Source organism: Hippoglossus stenolepis, chromosome 18 (assembly GCF_022539355.2).
Source record: "Hippoglossus stenolepis isolate QCI-W04-F060 chromosome 18, HSTE1.2, whole genome shotgun sequence".
Taxonomy (NCBI): Eukaryota; Metazoa; Chordata; class Actinopteri; order Pleuronectiformes; family Pleuronectidae; genus Hippoglossus; species Hippoglossus stenolepis.
The window spans coordinates 1,636,053-1,658,143 of NC_061500.1; the positions used below are offsets into that span (position 1 = coordinate 1,636,053).

The window sequence follows — 22,091 nt, forward strand, 5'->3', positions numbered from 1 at the left end:
CCATCATTTATTAATGGTAAGAGGTCTGCGTAAAGCATTAGCCGTGTTTGTGATAAACCATTAGTGATGTATTTCATTTCTCTGTAGGAAACGGACGAGCGCTGGGGGCCGTTAATATCCGTTAATGTTAAGAGGCGGCGGAAGGGGAAGAGGTTCCTCCCTCTGAGGTGATTAGACCCGTCCATTTAGTTAGAGGACGCACACACACACACACACATGTATACTCACACATCATCAAACCTTTGTACATGTGCACAAATGTACAGATATCTGAAAGCACTGCTCACAGGGAGTCACTGATCTGCTGATTTAAAATCTAACAGGAAACTTTAGAACCGAACAGGTGACGAGTGAAGAGCAGGAAGGACGAGACGTCGTCACTTCACTGAGACGAGTTAACAGCTCGTCAGCGGCGTTTGGAATCAGCTGCATTCTTTCACCTGCTGATACCAGAGTAACACTGTGTGTGTGTCTGTGTGTGTGTGTGTGTTCGCACTGTGAAGTGTTGTCTAATCACAGTTGATTGTATCGCTCAACAATCAACAGTGATTTGTTCAGCAGGAATCAAATAAAGTAACACAGCAGAATGACCCTTTAATCTCAGTTCCTTCTGTGTGTGAGTGTCTGTGTGAGTGAGTGAATAAGTGTGTGTGTGTCTGTGTGTGTGTGTGTGTGTGTTGGTCTCTGGAGTGTCAACACACGCGATCAGATATAAATTAGTAATGATGCAGCTGGTGTGACTCTGTCGGTTCATCTCCACGCCTCAGTCACATTTTCTCTTCAAATAAAGTAAAGATAAAAGTTGTGTCTGGTTGAAGCAAACACACTAACACTAACACGCTCACTTCCTGGTTTGTAGTCGCAGGCACGTGTGTTACTCTGTGTTCACACCAAACGTGACGCACACATTTTGTGTCTCTCTCGCAGGGTCGATCATCGTTGAGAATGAAACTCACCTGGATCAAGTTCCAGCGCAGTAACTGTCGTCACATCAGCCGGTCGTCCTCCTCTTTCCGGAGGAGAACAGGTGAATATTTGCAGGTAACACGCGAGTCAACACACACAATCCTGCGGCGTGAAAATGTGCTTCACAATTTGTGTGAATTCGATTTATCAACAACAATGACCGTTAAAGACGGTAATTACCCAATGTTCTTTAAAAAAGCAAATGTAAACTATTTTGTTCAGGGTGAAACAAACAAACACACAAACAAACAAACACACAAACATACAAACACACAAACAGACACTTTTCATCCACAAAACAAAGGTGAGAGAAAAGTGTGAAGAGATGAACATGAAATATCATCGTGACAGAGGCTGAGAGGTTAAAGGTGAAGTAGAGAAAAGCTTTGTCCAAACATTAAATATAATATGAATAAGAATAATTAACTTTATTCATATCTCACTGTTCTGTTTAAATCGAGAATGTGTCTAACAGAAGGAGAAACAATTCAAATTGAAAGAACAGCAAATGAAAAAAATTACTTTTCACTTCATGTTTTTCACAGTTTGCTGCATGAAGAGACTCAAACTGAAACTATAGAATAATCTCAAATGTTAAAAACATTAAATATCAAATCAAAGCGTCGCTCTGTGTCTGTGGCGCCGCGGAGTCCGAGCCTCAGTGTAACAAGTCAACTGCTAATTACTGAACAAGTGAGATTACAACCTGAGTTTGTTCCCGCTGCCGCCAAACATCCCTCCAGCAGAAATCAATAGGTCATCATCTCTACATATTACTACATATCGGGAGCTGCCGTCACTGACAAGAAAATCCTGATTTACAGTGAGTTTGTTTTTAATGGAGGACGAAGGACGCTGACGGCCACTGAGCCGTCGTCATGACAACGATAACACAAAGATACTGTGAATGTCAGCGTCAATAACAACATCTGGATTATATCACAGAGTCAGCGGAGACAGGACGTCCACTTGTCGAGACATGATCAAATAATTTATAATAAACATCAGATCATAAAATAAATCATTGACGAAATGACCAAACATAAGATAAATGGGCATTTTACTTAAAGGACGTATGGAAGGACAACATTTATAAATATATAATCTATATTATATATATGGAACATAATGCTAACTTTTTTAATATTGTATTAACATGTTTTCATAATAACGTCATCGTGACATCATTTGTACCATAAGATGAGGAATGATGAGTCAAAGACTGTAAAGATGGACGACATGACAGTGAAGCCTTATTGTCTTGATCGCCCCCTGGTGGCTGGCTGCTGTACAAGTCATAAACATCGCCTCCTCCATGTTAGCAGATGGGACATGCACCAAACAAAAAATCAAAGTAGACGTTAAATAAATCAAAGATGGTTTCTGTGGTTTTATGTATTTCTGTTAACACTGATGTTTGTTCAAGTGTGAGCTGACGTCGTGATTGACAGCTGAGACTGAGTCGTGATTGGTCGAGAGCAGGTTTCCTCAGGTTCCATCTCCTGATCGCTACGGTTCAGATTCTACAAAGAACGACATCGACGCATCGACGTGACGGGACTGAACTTCCATCCATTAACCAGCAGCCACTGTTTGAAAAGAGACGAGATGTCCACAATCTGTGTGTCTGTGTGTCTGTGAGTGTGTGTGTGTGTGTCTGTGTCTGTCTGTGTGTGTGTGTTAGTGTGTGTCTGTGTGTGTGTGTGAGTCACAGTCAATGATTGAACAGTTCAGTCTGAGAGTCCGAGCAGTGAGGAGGCGTGTGAGCAAATATTTGTGCAGATATTGATGATCATTTTTCACAGATCGTTTCCTCTTTGGATGATTAACTCGTCTGTTTCACCCACAGACACAGAGGAGACCTGCTCAGCAGAGGGTTGCTGGTTTGAATCCCGGACGAGGACGAATCCACTACTGAACACATTGATTCAGAGTTCTCTCTCAGTGTTGGCTGCTGGTGGCAGCATCGATTAGCTCAGTGACTTAAGGTTTGGATTGGAAACAGAAATTCACGAGAACATTTAGAACGTCTCTTTCAGGTGTGAACACACGAGCGGCTTCAGAGTGAAACTAAAATCCAAAACATCCTGAAGGTCGGTTCAGTAGTTTTGAAGTAATGAAGTTGGCGGAAGTTAGAAATATCAGTGATCAGACTTTGAAGAATGAGCAGATTATTAAAAAAGATGTTTATGTATTCTGGTCGAACCCAGATTGATTCATATCGTCTGAACAGATTTCTTTTGGGATTCTGTGTGAAACCTGATGTGAAAACATGAATCTCTGAGTTCCTCTGTTCCTCCGACTCTCTCCTCGGTGTAAATCACTCTCTCTCTTCATCAGCTTCATCATCTCGTAATCAAACGTCTCAGATTAGATTTTCTGAAATGAACTGAGTCAGAGAGATTCTGCCTCTTGTGTCCGGACGGTTTATTCCAAGTGACGAGGGATGCACTGTAAAAAATCACCTGATGATAATGAAACAACATAATAAAACAGATGGTGACTTAAACATCTAAGAAATGTTCCTCACATGTTCCTGTTGTTTTCTCACATGGACTCACTCTGACATCTTAACAGGGGCCTGCAGGAACACGTCCAGACTTCAGTGCAGGTCTGAAAACAGCTGCTTGAGTCCATGAGCTCATATTTTCCGTCTCTACCCAGAACTCAGCTGAGACTCAGAACCGAGATCGACTGGTGAATCCAAAGCTTTGACCTGTGGCTCAGCTTCCTCTTCACCACAAAGGGTCAGTGCAACGCCTGCATTGTTGATCCGTCTGTCGTTTCTCCTCCTTCTTCCCGAACCGACCACAGACAGGGATCCATGGTTCTCCGGCAGAGAAGCTGCAGAGCCTCAGACTGTGAGACTCGGATTCTCATAAACTTTTATCTTTGTGAGAACGACAGCAGAGATATTATTAGATTATGAAGACTCATCCCGCTCAGGACACACTCATCACGAGAATAATGTTGTCAGGAAACTTTCATTGTGGGTTTGGATCTTCTCACATTAATTGTTGACTGTAAGAAATATAAATAATTTAATGTTAATATTTATTTAGCACTTTTCAAAACAGACACAAGCTGCCTAAAAGATAAAGAAAAATAAGAATTGAAGGTGAACAATAAGAAAATATTTATATTAGATCAAATTAGGGCAGAAATATAAGAAAAGAAATGTTACAAGTGAGAAGAGAACATTCAATCATGATTCAAATAATCATCAAGATCAGAACCAGGATAAAAACTTTTCTACACGAAGACAACGACAACTTTACAACTCGATAAATGTACAAAGACTTTTGACTTTTATCAAATAATCAGATATGTTTTAAAACAGTTTGTCATCTCATGTCCCCATGACTCAAATATCCGTCACCTCCTCTGTGAAACACTCAGCGTCTGAAAGAATATTAATATTCGGTAAAGACAGACGTAACATCAGTCTGGAAACATCGGCTTCCACGTCGCTGACGCTCGTTCCTGCTCCGACTCCACGTACGAGCGGGACAGAGAAGATTTGCGGGTCCTGTCATATTTTACAGTGTTGGTCTCGTGGGGTGAACTCGTCCTAACAGATCGGATCAGGCAGCTGAGGACGGTCGATGCTGTTTAGAGACTGATCAGTAAAACTGGGGAGTTCTGAGTCTGGGAGCCGCAGATTTAATGAAGGAGACGGAGACGGAGACGGAGACAGACAGCGAGGACGAGTTTTATCTACAACTGTCTCCGCGGACTCTGGCTTTTTATTTCTCTGCTCGGAGCAGAAGTGAATAAATGAAGTGAAGATAAAAACTAAAATTGACAATGTATGAGATAAATATGATACAGAAATAAATCAGATACGTTTTCATCTGCACAATCACACAACTTTCATCCCTACCTTCATATTGCACTTTTTGATTTCATAATATTCTTCTTCTCTCTTGAATATAGTATTCTTATTCAACTATTATGGTGATTTAATGTATTTCTTATGATGTTCAAGTGTCTCACGTGTTGATCTGAGGCCTCGTCTCCAAACTCGCCTCCTTTATTTCTCCTCTGTTGTTTTTCTCTCCTTCACTGACGCTATTTTCTCTTCTTGTTACTTTTCCAAATTCCTCTGTAATGAATGAGTTTCCCCCCAGAGTGTGTGTGTGTGTGTGTGTGTGTGTGTGTGTGTGTGTGTGTGTGTGTGTGTGTGTGTGTGTGTGTGTGTGTGTGATTGATGCCGGACAGCTCTGGTCACGCACCTGCTGCAATTGATTGGCCGAAGCGACTCCTACAATCAGGGGGGAAGTGACCGTCACCCCCCCTTTTTCCTTCCTCCTCCCTTCTCTTCCTCTTCCTCTTCCTCCTCATCCAGCCTCCTTCCCTTCCCTCCTTCTCTCCCCCGTTCTCCTCCCCCTCTTCCGCCTTCCCCTCCTTCTCTCCTCCACACCTCGTTGGCCAGCCGGGTTGCTAGGCAACAGCTGCTCTGGCCCAGGTATTGTGGACGTGTGAGAGGAGGAAGAAAGAAAAATGAGATGACTGATACGGAGGGAGAGAAGGCTGGAGATGGGGAGATGGGAAAGGGAGGGAGGGATAAGGGAAAGAGGATGGACAAAGGAAAGGATGGAAAGAGGGGGAAATGGAGGGAAGATGAGGAAGAGATGTTGGAGAAAAGAGAGGGAGAATATGGGAGGGCCAGCGGGGAAGGATGGAGCGATGGAGGGAGGAGTGGACGGAGAGAAGGGGGAGTGTATTCTTTCTCCATCTCCTCTCACTTAATTCTCCCATTTGTCTTTCCTCTGCTCTGAAATAGAAAGAAATTGACCTTTCAGCCTGTGGACATGTGGACATGTGGACACGTGGCGCCGCCGGACTCAGACCAGAGCCCTGAGGGGGCGGAGTTCAGACAACCAGCTGGAGTCGGGTTATTTAGATAAAATTATCTATGCAACAAGCTTTTTTTATAAAGATTTAAACTGTATCTCATCATTGAATCAAATGTTTATTTATTTTATTAACAGGTTTTCTAATTTCTTGCTTTATATTTGTTTCATATTTATGTTTAATCATTTACTTTATAAATCACGTTTCTTACTATTTCACCATAAAAGGACCATAAAGATGGAAGACATGACAGCTCCCACAAGTAAAGCCAAGTAATCTCCCTCGCCCCCTGGTGGCTGGCTGTAGCACAGTATAATAAACCTCTCCTCCTCCATGTTAGCAGACGGGACATGGAAAAAACAAAAACATCTAAGCAGCAGTTACATAAATGTTTGTCAAAGATGGTTTCTGTCATTGTAGATCTTATCTTATCTCAATTTATCTTATCTTAAATTTATGCACAGATGTTTTGCAGCAGAACAAAAACAAACAGACATTCAAGTTGACGTCAGCGCTGAGCCGGAGACTCAACTCGGTCTCTGCAGGGCTCTGGTCAGTTTGGCACATTTGGCCTTGATGCACTGTCCGTCACTGCTGTCCACACACACACACACACACACACACACACACACACACACACACACACACACACACACACACACACACACACACACACACAAAGAAGGCCGCTGTCTGAACTATGAGTGATGTACAGTCTGTCTGCTGTCCTCTATCGATACAGTGGACATAACAAAGCACTGCAGCCCACTCCATTTACACACACACAGCGCACACACACACACACACACACACACACACACACACACACACACACACACACACACACACACACACACACACACACCGTGTTCAGAGAGGACCAGGTTCAATCTCGAGGTCGGGGTGATGAATTATGAAATGCGGAAAGTGGATTTTTCAGAGTGACCTTGGACGTTCAGCTGAGGCTCCATTTACTCTGAGCGTCTGTTCTTTCCACGTGAAGCTCGTGAACCTGACGTCGACAAACTCGAAGCAGAAATAAATGAACCAACTAGTGAAAAACACAGCAGATGACGAAGATGATGAAACTGACGAAGATTCTCACCTGAGACAGAAACAGATCCGTGTGTGCGTCAGGATGTGAAGTTCACTTTTCCAGTTTTATTGAACACTTCACATTTTAACTCTTACTCTTACATCTCTGGTTCGAGGCTTCGTGCCTGAGGCCGGAATCAGTTCCAACAATATGTGAATAAGCAAATTCAGTTTATCATGTATCGTCCAGAAGTGTGTGTTTTATTTTGTCGTGTTTACAGTTGTTGTACAGATGTTTTTGTTGGAGCCGCTGAGGTTTGTTGAGATTTTTAAAAGACGTTTAAATCTTATTTTGGAGGATGGTTCCAGTGATGAGGGGGATCTTACCCACATCTTTAATAAGTGTGTGTGAGTCAGTGTGTATATATATTTGTGTACTGTACATGTATGGCAGTAATTTCATGCTCCTGTGGCTCTGCAGCCTCTGATTGTCCACCAGCCCTCTGCTCTAATGTCTATTGATTATTAATTGACTCTTTGGTGAGATGTGAACTCCGCTGATTGGTTTCATATCACAGAGTTCACATGGAAATCTGATCAAGCTCCTTCACTTCATTTAGGTTTGTATTGAGAAGCTCGGTGGACAGACGCAGCACGAATAAAGGAAACATCACACATTTCATCCTTCGGGTTTCAAAACTGAATTATTAAAAGTGGTATTTGGTTTAAAATGTACTTTCCTGAGTCTCTTCCTCTTTCCTTCTTTCTTCTTGAAAGCTTCACCGTCTCAGTCGTGAAGCTTCAGAAATGTGATGATAACAATGTGAATAATAGAAAATAAACTAATGATGAAGACATTGAGCTGCTCAGATTAAATCCTGCTCATCATGGATTGTGTTTGGTGGATTCAGGATTCTGTAGCAGTGGATATTTCGAACTGTGTTATTTGGTTTCATGCTCAGTGACGAGCGTCTCCAGCTGTTTACACCCTGTGACAAACAGCTGGTCACTGGTCACGGCTCAGAGGGATGAAGACGCATCATTACAGAGTCAGACAAGAAATCCTGAGGCCTGTTTTATCTATTGGAGGCTGATACGCTAATATTTTCAACCTGGATCCTCCTCCTCCTCCTCCTCCTCCTCCTCCCTCTCGTCTAAGTATCACTTTACTTGTCGTCTATCGGTTACACTCACGTCTTCCAACCATTGTCTTCCCTCATCTTGTTTCCTCATCTTGATTCCCAAACCCTCTCCTCTTACTCCTTTTCTCAGACGGCTTCTCCCTTCTTCTGTATCTGATCAGTAACGTCACATCACATCTGTGTCTCTGTGGTGACGTCAAACCTGTTTCAGTTTCAGCTCCTTCACCTCTTCACCTCTGTTCAACTCTCACGTGTGAAGCTTTGGCTGAAGCCTCGCTGCTCGTACCTCACTGTGCATGTGAACGCACGCATGTCACAGCATGTGATTGTAATTTGCTCTGTAGAGCGAGTGCCTCCTTCAGCAGTCTCATTAAATTCAATCAAGCTCATAAATATCACGTCCAATTTGGTGAAAATATAGAAAAAACTTCCTTACACACAATGTTAAAGAAAGGGATGCTTTGTACTTTTTGTGTAAACCTGGTCACAAACAAACAAACGTATGTGAAAACAAAACCTCCTCTGTGAAACACTGTGAGAAATACTGCAACACTGATGGTGAGGAATGATGGGACTGATGCTGCGTGTGTGTCTGTGTGTGTTTGTGTAGCAGTGAGGAAGACATTTGATTTGAAGCTATACTCGTTCAACAGCCTTTACAAAGCCTTAGGGCATCTCTCTCTATATCTTTATCTATCTGTGTGTAGGTGTGTGTGTGTGTGTGTCCGTCCATATGTGTGTGTGTTATTTCAGGCCTTCCGACCAGCAGAAAGGTCAGTGTTGAAATGCCAGCAGTCTTTTGTGTGTCTGTCTGCCTGATGTCTTCACAGCGTCTCGTTGTCTGTTTGTGTTTCTGTGCAAACGTGTGAAACATCTGTGTGAAGTGATTGACATTAAGGCGCCTGTGAGGAGAACGTGTGACTGGAGAGAGAGAATCCATCAGAAATCAGCTTCACATCGAGTCACAGCAGCAGAAGATAAGGTCACGTTTAATTCATCTGTTTTCCTACTGGAGAGAATCGTGGATCATAAACTGAAAATGCTTCACCACCTTTAAATGTGTCTCAGATGAGAGACTCGTTGTTTAGATAATAAAGATGGACGACCGTCTCCACTTCTTCTCGTTGGACTCAAATGTCCCAGATACCAACGCTGCCATCTTCACTTCAGTCGTCGTGTGGAGTCAGAGTCCGTTCGCTTGTGATCGGTCATTATCACAGTGAGTGTTAAATTCCCATTGTTTATTATCATATTATCTCAGGTCACTTTCACACCTGGTTGGGTTCAGAGCTTCAGACTCGTCAGTTCAGTCTGAAGCTGAACATCAGGTGTGAAAGGTTCCTCAGAGCAGAAGAGGAGTTCTGGGTCTGGATCAAACTGAACCTGGTTCTGTTGGTTTGCAGTGAAAACACTTTGTTGGATAGTTTGGACTTTTGGACCAATCACAGGAAGTAGAGACAGAATTAACCAGTAGAAGAAGAAACAGAAGAGGAAGCAGCTGCAGTCTTCACCTCGGACAATATAATGTTTGAACCACGAGGACGTTCACTTGGTGCATTTAACTAGTGTGGAGTACTGTAGTACTGTGGAGTACTGTGGTACTGTGGAGCTGTAGTACTGTGGAGTACTGTAGTACTGTGAGTGCTGTAATACTGTTGAGTACTGTGGTACTGTAGAGCTGTAGTACTGTTGATGCTGTGAGCTGTAGTACTGTGGGTACTGTGGTACTGCGGTGAAGTACTGTGGAGTACTGTGATGGTGAGCTGTAGTACAGTACTGTGGTACTGTAGAGCTGTAGTACTGTGGAGTACTGTGGTACTGTAGAGCTGTAGTACTGTGGAGTACTGTGGTACTGTAGTACTGTGGTACTGTGGAGTACTGTGGTACTGTAGAGCTGTAGTACTGTTGAGTAATGTGGTACTGTAGAGCTGTAGTACTGTGGGTAGTACTGTGGTGTACTGTGTACTGTAGAGCTGTAGTACTGTTGAGTACTGTTGTACTGTAGAGCTGTAGTACTGTGGAGTACTGCGCCTGAAGGTGCTGATGCTGTTAGTGATACCATCATGATGTTGCCATGGCAACCAGATGAAGCCTTTGTAACCCTAACAGAAGGACTACACCCCCCCACTGACAACACGCCCACGTCAGACGCATATGACGTATGAGTGTGTATAATAATAATAATCATAATAATACTAATACTAAGGCCTTGATGTTGTACAGAGGACTGACTCCACACTGATGCTTCAGTAGTAAACCACATGTTCAGTGATGCTCCTGCAGCTGGAGGTTCAGTCCTCAGGTCTCCTCACTTCTCCTCTGCAGCTCCGCCTCGGACTCTGTGGATCTGACTCAGGAGCTGCGTCTTCTTAAAGCGACACGTCTGTGATGAAGAAGAGGAGCGGGCACAGAGGAGGAAGAGACCCGGAGGATGCAGAGGAAGAGACCGGGGAACAGCAGCATCCGCCTCCTGCCGCCTCCATCTTCTCCTCCGCCTCCAGGTTCTGAAACCATCTGTAATCTGAAGCTGGATGTCCGCAGAAAAATCTCCAGGACCACCCCCCCCCCTCTCTCTATCCTCCTCCACCCTCCTCTTCTCTCCATCCCCGGATCATACATGGACTGTCCGTGCGTCACGCTCCTTCCTGCTGCGTCTTTTCCTCCGCAGCCGCGTCGCCACCTCCTCTCCTCGTGTTCAGGTTGATGTGAGACCTGCTCCTCTCTGCTCCTCACCGACTCCTTCTCCTCTCTGCTCCTCCTCACTGACTCCTTCACTTCTCCTCTAAACGTGAGTAGACCGGCGGTTCTCCGGCCTTCTGCCGCGCACCCCCCTCCCCCCTCAGTCCATGAACCCTGTCGGAAGATAACGCTGCGTCCCCGCGGCACCGCATCAGCGTCACCTCCTTACATGGACCGTGCGTGAATCTGCGTGACTCTGCGCTCCCCCCCCACCCCCTGGCCGTGCGGCTGATGCGGTGTTTGTGCGCGCTCTCTGCTCCTCGGCTGCGGGGCGCACGGCGGCAGGATGGTGCGGATCGCCAGCGCGCTGGGGCTCGTCATGTTCAGCGTGGCGCTGCTCATCCTGTCGCTCATCAGCTACGTGTCCATCAAGAAGGACTTCCTGCTCAGCACCCCCCGGTACGGAGCTAACGGAGGACCCAGGATGTACATGTTCCACGCGGGGTTCCGGTGAGTGCAGACACACACCGCTGACATTCGACGTGATGACTCAGATCAGCTGCTCCTGTCTTCTTGTTTACATCTTCCTGTGCGTAAATGTGCTGACGTGGTAGAAAATGGCCTGGATTCAAACGTGCTGCAGCAGCACGTCTCCTCTGATCGGTGCCTCTGGGTTATTCAGCTTTAAATGAAATGAAATCCTCGTTATTGATCTTCCCGTGTGTTCGTCTGTATCTTTATTGAAACGTGGAGGTTGAGAGATGATGGGATGTGGATGCTGAGGCCCTGTGTGGTCAGACTGGGCTGAAGGCCTCTGAGCTGCGTGAGGCCTGGCAGCTCTGACTCTGAGCAGCTCCTCTCACAGACGGGTTAATACTCGGTGAGGCCACATCCACACCACCACGTTTTACTTTCAAAACCCATCGCCGTCGCCGTGGTTACCTGCCGTCCGCACTATTCCAGACTTCACAAGCAGCTTAAACGATGCAGTTAGAAAACACCCAGGTTGTGTTGAAGTCTGAAGGCTACACGCAGCGTGAATACGTGACTTTTGACCATCGTTGCTTCTCGTTCGTAGTATTTTCTGTAACTGCAGAGTAGACAATCTACTTCCTGTTTACGCCACATGACCAGTCTACGTGAGTGGTCATGTGATGTGTTTTCAGGTGTGTTAGGCCACAGCCACACGACCACGTTGTAGTTTCAGCTCTGCTACAGATGTTTGTGCCGCCTAAACTCTGGAGTTTTAGAGCCACTGAAACGGAGAAGTTAGGAAACGCTGCCGGCCTCGTTTTAGTTTGAAAACTCGGGGTCTGCGTTTTAGTCCCGACGAGCAGAAGCAGATGTTTGGAGATGTCGACGCGGACACAACCGTTTGCTGATCGGGTTTTTCCGGTCTCAGCCTTTGCTGATTCATCAGGCTCCGGTCACATGACCCCTTTCTGGAGGAAAACATCAGCCTCAGCTACTCGTGTTCACAGTGTGAGAAGATTCACATAAAATTAAAGAAACCAGAAACATTTATTTAACGGGAAATGTTAAATATGTCATGTATATATACACAGTCTGCAGTTTGTTTTACTACTCACAGAAATGTAATCAGCTGCTTCCTCCTTCACACTTTGCTCTCATTGGTTCTTTGGCTGATTGTTTTCTTTCAAACGAGGAAACAGCTTCAAACTGGTCGAAATGATTTTCCAGTTGGAATCAGCCTGAAGGAAAACATCTGTCTCTTAATCCCACAGATGTGAACTGGATCTGATTCTCTCCCACGCTCCTCTGTCACTTCATCGCCAAGTATCTTCACTCTTATCACGAGGAAATGATTTAAATACTTTAAATGATTTAGCTTCTTCAGTAGTGGAAAGTTTTTATACGACAGCCCGTGGATTTGTCTTCTGGTCCGTCCGTCACGTTCTTGTGAACACGATAGCTCGAGAACGCCTCGAAGGAATCTCTACGAGTTTGGCACAAACGTTCACTTGGACTCACAGATGAACTGATTAGAATTTGGTGGTAAAAGGTCAAAGGTCAAGGTCTCTGTGATCTTTTTGGTTCCAGGATGTGTTACCTTAAGAACACCTTCAGAGAATCCTTTCAAATTTAGCACAAATGTGGTTTTGCTTCGGTGTTGGTGCCGCCGGTGGACGTAGAGTGAGTTAGTCTGTCCTTCAACACGGGGATATATCATCTGGGTACCAGGATTATCTGTTTCCAAATGTCGTTCCATGTCACAAACATTGTCACTTTGACCTGTTGGTGGCGCTACACTGCTCCTGTAGGCCACGAGTGTTTTACTGTCACAATCCCATGAAAGACAGTAAGTATGTGAAATGCGTCTTTCTTCTGCATGCCAGGTCTTCACCGTGTATGTTTGTGATTCCATTTTGTCATTTTAAAGTCAAATGAACATAAGAGTTTCTTTCTAATTGTTTTTATTCCAACGCTGCAGCGAGAGGCCGCCTCGCAAACCAGACCTGAGGTGAATACAGAGCGACGACGTTCCACTGACAACGACTTACTCTTCATTTTCTCTTAATGGTTTTATTTCTCTACAGCAGTTTTGATCTCTATCGCTCATATTCATTTTATTTGTAAAACCAGCTGCAGCTTCTGCTTCTTTCAGCTCAGATGAGACTCGCAGCCGTTTAACTGTTTGTGTCGAGACGTGACACAAAGAGATGCTGAGCCTGAACTTGTCGGGGGGGGTGTGGCGTTGGACCTCGAACAGCTCGACCATTTTCTACCATTATGATTTTTTAATTTTTCCCTAGATTTCTTTTTTGGAGGATTTTATCCAGTATTTTAAACCACAGAAAGTTTCTTATGCTATTAAAGTTTCTCTCCGGCCCCTAAAACAACTTAAAGCTAAGTCTCAGCCTTCATCCATCATGTGACTCCATCTATGAATCTCACGTTGGCTTATAAAAGTTTTATCCACCTTTAACTCTCTCATACCTTCATACTAACGTGAAGCGTGAACATCTTTGTCCCAAACTGAGACATTCTGAAACAAGATGAGAAGCTTTCACTCCAAATTCTCCTTCTGCTGGTTCCTGGTCCAGCGCCGCACCCCCCCCCCACACCCCGAGTCACTATCTACAAAGATGGTGGACGCTGCATCAGCAGAATGCGGCTGCTGGAGATCTGCCTTCAGATCCAGGTCAAACAGTATTTATTCCTAGTTGTGAGTGTTTGTTCTGGCCGGGCGCAGCAGAGGTTTACCGAGCAGGACAGAGTGAATGATGCAGGAGGTTTGGATGTTTCATTCAGACCTCGGGGATCAAACCTCTGACACTCCACTGTCCTGAAGCTGTAAACTCCTCCCACCTGGGTTTCTTTGCCGGATTGAACCAAACTTACTAACGAATACTATTTGACCAGTTTTTTTCTGCTGTAGCGGAGCTTTGACCTGAATCTTGACATTTTGATGTTCAGTCATAAAGACAAACTCGTCCTGGACCTTTGTCTCTCAGGCTTGAGGCTGACGTCCATTTTCTCATTTGACTCTCGATTAAGTCTCGGTCTGAAGAAGGAAGTTAGAAAAAGACAAAAACCTTCAAAATGTCAAGATTTCCCTGCAGAAATGTTCACAGAGAAGCTTCTGAAGCGTGAACATGGTTCATCTCCCGGGTTACTGCCGTCAGGGCCGTATCTCTCATGTGCTTTTTTTAAATCTAAAATTTAAAAAGTGTTCATCTCAACAAGTACTAGAATATTAGATTTCATAAAAACACAGTATTTTACAGACTGAAATAAACAAAGCATCATTACATGTGAACAGCTGATTTGAAATGACTTGTTAAGATGAACAGAAAATGCTGCAACGGTTAAATACTGACGTGATTTTAAACTAAAGAATCTGTTAATTCTGCATTTACACTGAGCTCCTGGTGTAAATGAAACTGGATCAGTTTCACCTGCAGTTTCCGACACGATCAGAACTTTGACTCTTTGCTGAACTGATCCTCAAACACTTGCACATTTGAACCGGGTTCGTTTGAAGGCATCTTAGCTTCGTGAAGACGGTGGAACTGGAGATATATCGCGTCTGCAAAGTCCAGCTGAAACTCTTTAAAGGGGGAATTCCTTTAATAGGATAATTTTGAATGAAAAGAGAAAGTCACACAGTGGAATTATGACTTATTATAAACTGTCCATTGTAAACAGGCACAGTTTACAGAACAAGGTTGTAATTCATCTTTGACCGACTGTATTTACTGTAGCTACATTGAAGGATCATTACATTAATATTTCACATACTACTTCCACACAAAGTTTATATTTACATGCAAGAAGCTCAAACAATACAAAGCTAATATTTAAATCTTTGTTCTTCTTTTGCGTTGTGTTTGAACTCGTGCAGTTTAAGCTCAGGATTCTATATTTTTGTACGAGAATTCAGTTGAAATGAAGTGATCCAGTTGTGTAAAACCCGTCTCAAAAGCTAAAATGCCTCTTGAAACATTTGAAGTTGCAAGTGGATGAAGTCGAGCTGGTCCGACCTCAGGCCTGACCCCTGCCCTGACCTCTGTGTCTCCTCCGGTTCTTCTGTGCAGCTCCCAGCTGGCGATGAAATATCTGGACCCGGCGTTCACTCCTCTGACCAACTCTCTGAGCGAGGACCTGCAGAACTCCTCGAAGTGGAGGTACAACAGCTCTGCTTTCATTCAGCAGAGGTGGGTGACACACACACACACACACACACACACACACACACACACACACACACACACACACACACACACACACACACACACACACACACACACACACACTCCAGGTTTGATGAATTCTTAGTTGTCTTTGCATCTAAATCTGATTATAACCTTGGATTTACTTGAATTATTCTTGTTTATATATGAGGTATTGTAAAGTGTTGTTGGATGTTTAGAAAGGCAGCATAGTTAAAAAAAATCAAATCATCCATTAATCTGTGTTGTAATAATATCTGATGAATATTAAGGATTAAATCCTCATCATTGTTTCTGATTTGACTGATGACAGAATGTAGAAGTGGTTTTATGTCATCAGATGATTCCACTGTTTTTATCAAAACACTCATATTACGCTGGATTATTAAATATCCTCGGCCGTGAGCGGAGCTGCACGTGAACGAAAGGTTTCAAGGTTCATGGTTTGTTGTTATTGAGAGAAGAGCTCACGCTAGAAATGACGTCACTGACCCAAGAGAACTACACATCCCATAAACCACTGAGAAGGATCCCTTTCCAATTAACCTTTGAAACATGATTTCTGAGGTTGTGGTAAATATTTCCATGGTAACGGCGAGCTCCGTCCATTGCAGCATCACAATTACACCTAAGGATTGTGGGTAGTGTAGTACTTCTCCAGTTTTTTTTAAATACACAGTGAATATCATTCAGACTTGTGGCCTCTGCAGGAGAATATGACGTAATTTCACAATCTCGTAACTTGTGTCAAGTCGACCATGGATGGTAAAAACATTATGGCTGATAATCAAAATGATTTTTACTTGCAGGACCGAGATCTCTCAGTACATCGACATCCCCCACAACTTCTCCCTGACCCGAAGCTCGGTGCGAATCGGTCAGCTGATGCATTACGACTACTCCAGCCACAAGTACGTCTTCTCCATCGGTGAGAACTTCCGCTCGCTCCTCCCCGAGGCGTCGCCCATCCTCAACAAACACTACAACGTCTGCGCGGTGATCGGAAACAGCGGCATCCTCACGGGCTCGCGCTGCGGACCCCAGATCGAGAAGTTCGACTTTGTCTTCCGCTGCAACTTTGCCCCGACGGAGATCTTTAAGAAGGACGTCGGGCGGCAGACCAACATGACGACGTTCAACCCAAGTATCCTGGAGAAATACTACAACAACTTACTGACCGTGCAGGACAGGAACAACTTCTTCCTGAGCCTGAAGAAGCTGGACAGCGCCATCCTGTGGATCCCGGCGTTCTTCTTCCACACGTCGGCCACAGTGACGAGGACGCTGGTGGACTTCTTCGTGGAGCATCGGGGTCAGCTGAAGGTCCAGCTCGCCTGGCCGGGGAACATCATGCAGTACATCAACAGGTAAGATGTCCTCACGTCCGCTGGAGACGTCGTCTTCCTCCATCTCATAAAGTTATTACGAGTAAGTGTCGCCTGGACGATGATCGATCTGGATTTAGTTTTTCTGCATGTGAGTCAGATCATCAGTCCTCTGACGATCACATGTTGCTCAGGACACGTCAGTCACTTCTTCTTCTTTATAAAACGTGTCTGTAAATGTCGTCGTGTGGTTGTTTGGTATCGAGCTGTGTTCCATATGGCCAAGAGGAGATTTAGGCTCCAAAGCCGGATTATAAGGAAACAGCTCTTTAGTGAAAGGTGCGGAGCTGTGACTGTGGAGAGGGATTTAGTGTCGTGGCAGCGGAGTCGTCCCCTCGTACAGTAGCCTAATCTCCACCAATCCCATTAAATCTACCTGCTCCTGGAGCATTAGCACGTTTAAGCAGCTCAGACGTCTTTCAGCTCCTCCACGACTCCTTTGTTGAGGCCGGTTTGAAGAGGAGCCCCAGTGAGAAGCTGCAGAGCCCAACGGCTCCGTGGAAGCATCACAACGGATCACCTTATTGTTGTTGAAGTCGTCTCTGTGAGTCACAGCTCAGACTCGGGGTTTGAGGGAAATATAGAAAGAAATGGACATAAAGTAGGAAGACTTTAAGGTTAAAACTGTTTTTCTTTACATGTTTAGTTTAAGAGATATTTAGATTATCGTTTATTGTTAAAACGACTTGTGCTATAATGGCTCATGTGACGTTAGCGAGGCGTTCCATTGGTTTCTTCTTTATTCCCACAAACAATTATGAGCTTCTTAAAACAGTCTTTTGTGCTTTTGATGTAGAATAAATAAATAAATCTTAACTGAAGTTATAAAACCCTGAATCATTAATCATGAACCCAGAAGTAACGACTTTATTCTATTTACGATTGAGTTCAGTTTTGTTTTTTGTCACATTATTAAAAAAGAAATTAAGCTTCTTTCACTTGTGTTTTAACAGCTACTGGAAAACCAAGCAGCTGTCGCCGAAGCGCCTGAGCACCGGCATCCTCATGTACACGCTGGCCTCGTCCATGTGCGACCAGATCCACCTGTACGGCTTCTGGCCCTTCGGCTGGGACCCCAACACGGGCAAGGAGCTGCCGTACCACTACTACGACAAGAAGGGCACCAAGTTCACCACCAAGTGGCAGGAGTCGCATCAGCTGCCGGCCGAGTTCAAGCTGCTCTACAAGATGCACACGGAGGGACTGCTCAAGCTCCGCCTCTCGCACTGCGGGTAGAGCTGAAGCTCCGCCTCTCGCACTGTGCGTAGAGCTCAAGCTGAAGCTCAAGCTGAAGCTCAAGCTGAACTCCGCTCCGACGCTTCCACAGACCAGAGGCGTGAAAATGACAAAACGGACAAAGGCCGGATTCATGTGCTGTTTTCAGGCCCAGATCCTCGAGTTAACGTCCAGAGTCCAGAGACCGTTACGAACTGCAACCGCTCGAGAGACGAGACGTATTTGTGTTTGACTCGAGGATCCAAAGTGGAACAGGACTAAAGATCTTTGTCTCTGAGCTGAACTCGTGGGAAATGTTCTCCTGCTGAATATCACAAACTCATATTACTTAATCTAGTTTTCTCTCTCTCGTCACTCTTCAGCTACGAGTTCCCCGTAAGGAAACCTCCAGGTTCTCTGCTCCGTGTTTGCTGCAGGTCATTGCATCATCATCCTGTAAAACACCACGTCGGCCAATCAGATAGAAACGCTCATTCCTGGAAGTCGTAGAGGAAACTGATGAGTAAAATCTTGCCTCGTATGATTATAAACAGTTTTGACATATATGATAAGTCTCATACCTCATATCTCACACTTCAGGTCTGTTAATAAGCTGGATCCTGTTTCCTGATGTCACACAATCACTGCTGCGTTTCTGTTGAAGCTGCGTCGTTCTGCAGAGACGACGAGCTGCTGCGTCTCCCTGTGTTTCTGCTGCAGAGCTTCTGAGTGACGTCGACTCGACTACATGTCAGGACTCATCAGGAGCATCTTCCCGTCCGGACGTAACAATAAACAACCTATTGAAACAAATAGATTCAGTCAACAGAAACGCACGAGGGCTTTTACTTTGAAGGAGAGAAACTCCTCGGCTCAGCGAGTTGTTTTCACACCTGAACAAATGGTAAGTTAGTAGTTCGTCTCTTTGTGAGGATTACTGACGTCAACTAGCTGCTTGTGTCATCAACTCTATGCACCAATCAGGACGAGTCTCGCTCTGCTTGTTGACCTCATGTCCTCGGTGACGTGTTTATAGTTTTTACTTTACCTTTGTTTCTGTTTCAGATGAAGTCAGGGTTAGAAACTCGGTGACGAACGTACGTTAGAAATGTCTCTTTGTCCCGTGGTCGTGTCAAATCCTCACTTCAGCCAAACGGCTCCATTCACACCCAGTTAATCTATACGTTTGCTGCTGGAGGGATTTTAATCTGAAGATGTCGGAGGACGTGAAACAGATTCGTGAGTCACGATGTTGAACTTCTCTCCCCCTCGTTCCTGTGAATGGATCCAGTCCGAACATGTTGTTGTTCTGTCGTCTGTTAACGTCACGATGTTCCGTTTCCTGTGGTTTGAACCTGGAAGCTGACTGAATGTTTCTGCTTCTGGAGAATTCACGTCGTATTCTGAAATGTCCGGATTGTTTCACACTTTGTTATCAGGAATTTAGGATTTATTATAAGAATTATTTTGTTTTGACGGTTGTTAAGCGGGTCGGGGATCAGGTGCGATGTCGTAAGTTGTGTGATTTAAGTGTTTTTCAGTCATATCAAATGTAAATCATGATTTTATTTCTTTGCTGCAGAGAATCTTGGATTATTTCTAACGTGCAGCTGTTTCTTTTACTTTGTTTTTTTAAGTTTCATTCCAACGTGAGATTTCTGTGACTTGAAACGTGACATTTTTTTGACTCTTGACAAAACGATTGTCGACGGTTGAATTCCCTGTGTGATGAGAACGATGTTATTTTCTGACCTGAGCACACGACCACACATTCAATGTTTCTGTAATATACGAAGTCAGTGAAACATCAGGTTTTTAAAGAATGTATTTGCTTTTTGAATGAAACTCAGATATTAACGAGCCTGATTCCTTCCATATCAATAAGTCTTTAGATTTCACTTTACCAAGAGTAACATTATACTAAAGCCACATTTAGACATCACACACAATATGATGTAGGATAACGAATAAGTTTCAATCATCCAATACTTGAAATATATCTACTCTGTATTTATTTCTTCATTTAGTTATTAAAATGAATGAAATCATCAATTTGACAAAGTGTCTTGTTTTGAGTGAACTGATCATTTCTGAAAAACTGTTGTGTTTTGTATTTAGAGGATTTTTAAGTATTTATTTTTATTTGAACCTTTTAACCCTTCGCTCCCGGTGACTCTTAAAGAAAGAAGTGTAGAGAACGATGGTTTGTTTGTTTGTCAGCAGGATTTAAATCCACTCAACAGATTTACACTCAACTTGCTCATGGGCCAAACTAGAACTCACTGAACGTTGACGAAGATCCGGGAATTTTCTTTTATCAATTTTTACAACATTCAGATCTCGGGCGTCGTTTTGTTTTACATTTTCACCAAATGAGCCCAAAACTAAATTTCCTGAGGTGATGAATTTACATTTTAGATAAAGTCAGGACATGTTGGATATTTCCACAATAAAACACATTCGAACACACGCTCACACATTTTGTGAATTGTAAACTGATGATGATGTCAGGCAGGGAGGGAGCGGGGGTGGTGATAGGTGTCCAGCATCAGAGGTCAGAGGTCATGGAGCATTTTCTGAGCCGTGTCTACTAAACCATAAGAGGAAGATGAGACACTGGTAGTTTTTAAATCAATGATTTTTATATTTTCAAAATCAAAATAACAGATTTGACTTTTGTTCACTACAGTTGAATCAACAAGAAATAATTTTTTTAAAATTTAAAATCAATTTGTAAACTTGTTTTTTCACAAGGATTCAAAAACGAAACGACGTTTAACGACTCACGTGAGCTGAAGTGAAATATGATGTTTTAAATTGGCTTCTTCTCATTTGCACATACATGACCCCCGGTCCCCGAACACGTGATCAATCACGCTCCCCCGCTGATGAATGATGTCATTATTTCTGTGCCAATAGATCTGGAAATAATCAATAATAATTGTAATGATATTGATAATGTAAAGCAAAAATAACTGGTGCGACACAAATGATGAACAAGGACTGAATTAATTAAATGAATAAAAAAAAAATCGAATCTATCTGTGGATTATATACAAGAAATATTCAAATGTTTTATTATCATAGAATATTTGATGTCAAGATAAAAGCACCTTTTTTAAAGTGGGAAAGAATATGTGAAAGAAAAAGAAACATGAGAATATAGGTCAGCGTGTTTTATGCAAACGACAGAGGTCAGATGGCGAGCGCTGGGGTCAGCTGACCTCTGACCTCTGACCCTCTGAGTCCTGCTGCCTCGTGTCGGCAGCTGCTGACAAAAGAAAACCTCCACGAGTCAACAGCTGGATTCAAAACCTTTGTGATTTAACAGATTGGCATTACGTTTATCTGAATGAATCAATTTGTAAACTTCATGCGTTTTAAAAAACTGAAATCCCACTTCTCCCCTCATTACCCTCTTATTGTTTGTTTATTATATATTACATCAAAGTAAAACACAGCTTTTAATGAACGAGGGACGACCACACTTTATTGATCTGAAAAGGCACAATTAATAAATGAGAATTAAGGAGATTAATTAAAGATTAATGCAACAAGAAGCCTGAGAGGAGAGTTCAGAGTTCAGAGATAAAGAGGAACAGGTTATTGATCGGTGCAGGAGGAAACCAGGTCAGAGCAGAAAGAACCTGACGGAGGAAACCACTGAGAAGAAATAATCATAAACACAAATACAAATCTGCAAAAACACGTGTAAAATAAATCTGTGCAATTTCCTTATAAAGAATTGTTGTAATGAATCATTTAGTTCAGGTTTTGTAATAAAAAATACATGTTAATTATGATGCAAACACATAATTAAAGTGCTATGAAGATGTTAAGTGAAAGACTGATTATAAAAGTAGAGGAAATGTAATTAAACTCACATTAACATTTATTTATTTAACAGAACTTTTGTCCAAAGAGAATTAAAATAATAAGTTATTGAAGCTGCAGATCAAAGAGAATCCACAGTGACATTTACTTTTAATTTGAGACCAGTTCTGCTAATTTACTCTTTTCTCCTCTTGGACCATGTGGAGATATGAAATATTCATGCCGCTCTTCCTCCTCCTCCTCCTCTTCGTCTTCTCCACTTTGATCAGAAGTGTGAAGATTCA

General features: G+C 43.4%; 1 protein-coding gene across 2 annotated transcripts; it reads left to right on the forward strand.

The window, feature by feature from the left end:
• Window positions 1-10,318: 10,318 nt before the first annotated feature.
• On the forward strand, window positions 10,319-20,025 carry st8sia3 (ST8 alpha-N-acetyl-neuraminide alpha-2,8-sialyltransferase 3). 2 transcript variants are annotated; one of them, XM_035183804.2, is made up of 5 exons: window positions 10,319-11,189; window positions 13,132-13,161; window positions 15,239-15,358; window positions 16,183-16,740; window positions 17,712-20,025. In XM_035183804.2, exons 1-5 carry the CDS (start codon window positions 11,026-11,028, stop codon window positions 17,992-17,994), a joined length of 1,155 nt encoding a protein of 384 aa, XP_035039695.1. In that variant the 5' UTR covers window positions 10,319-11,025; the 3' UTR covers window positions 17,995-20,025. The 2 variants fall into 2 exon arrangements, with proteins under 2 accessions (XP_035039695.1, XP_035039696.1); XM_035183805.2 differs by lacking the exon at window positions 13,132-13,161 and having other exon boundaries at window positions 10,321-11,189.
• Window positions 20,026-22,091: the final 2,066 nt, after the last annotated feature.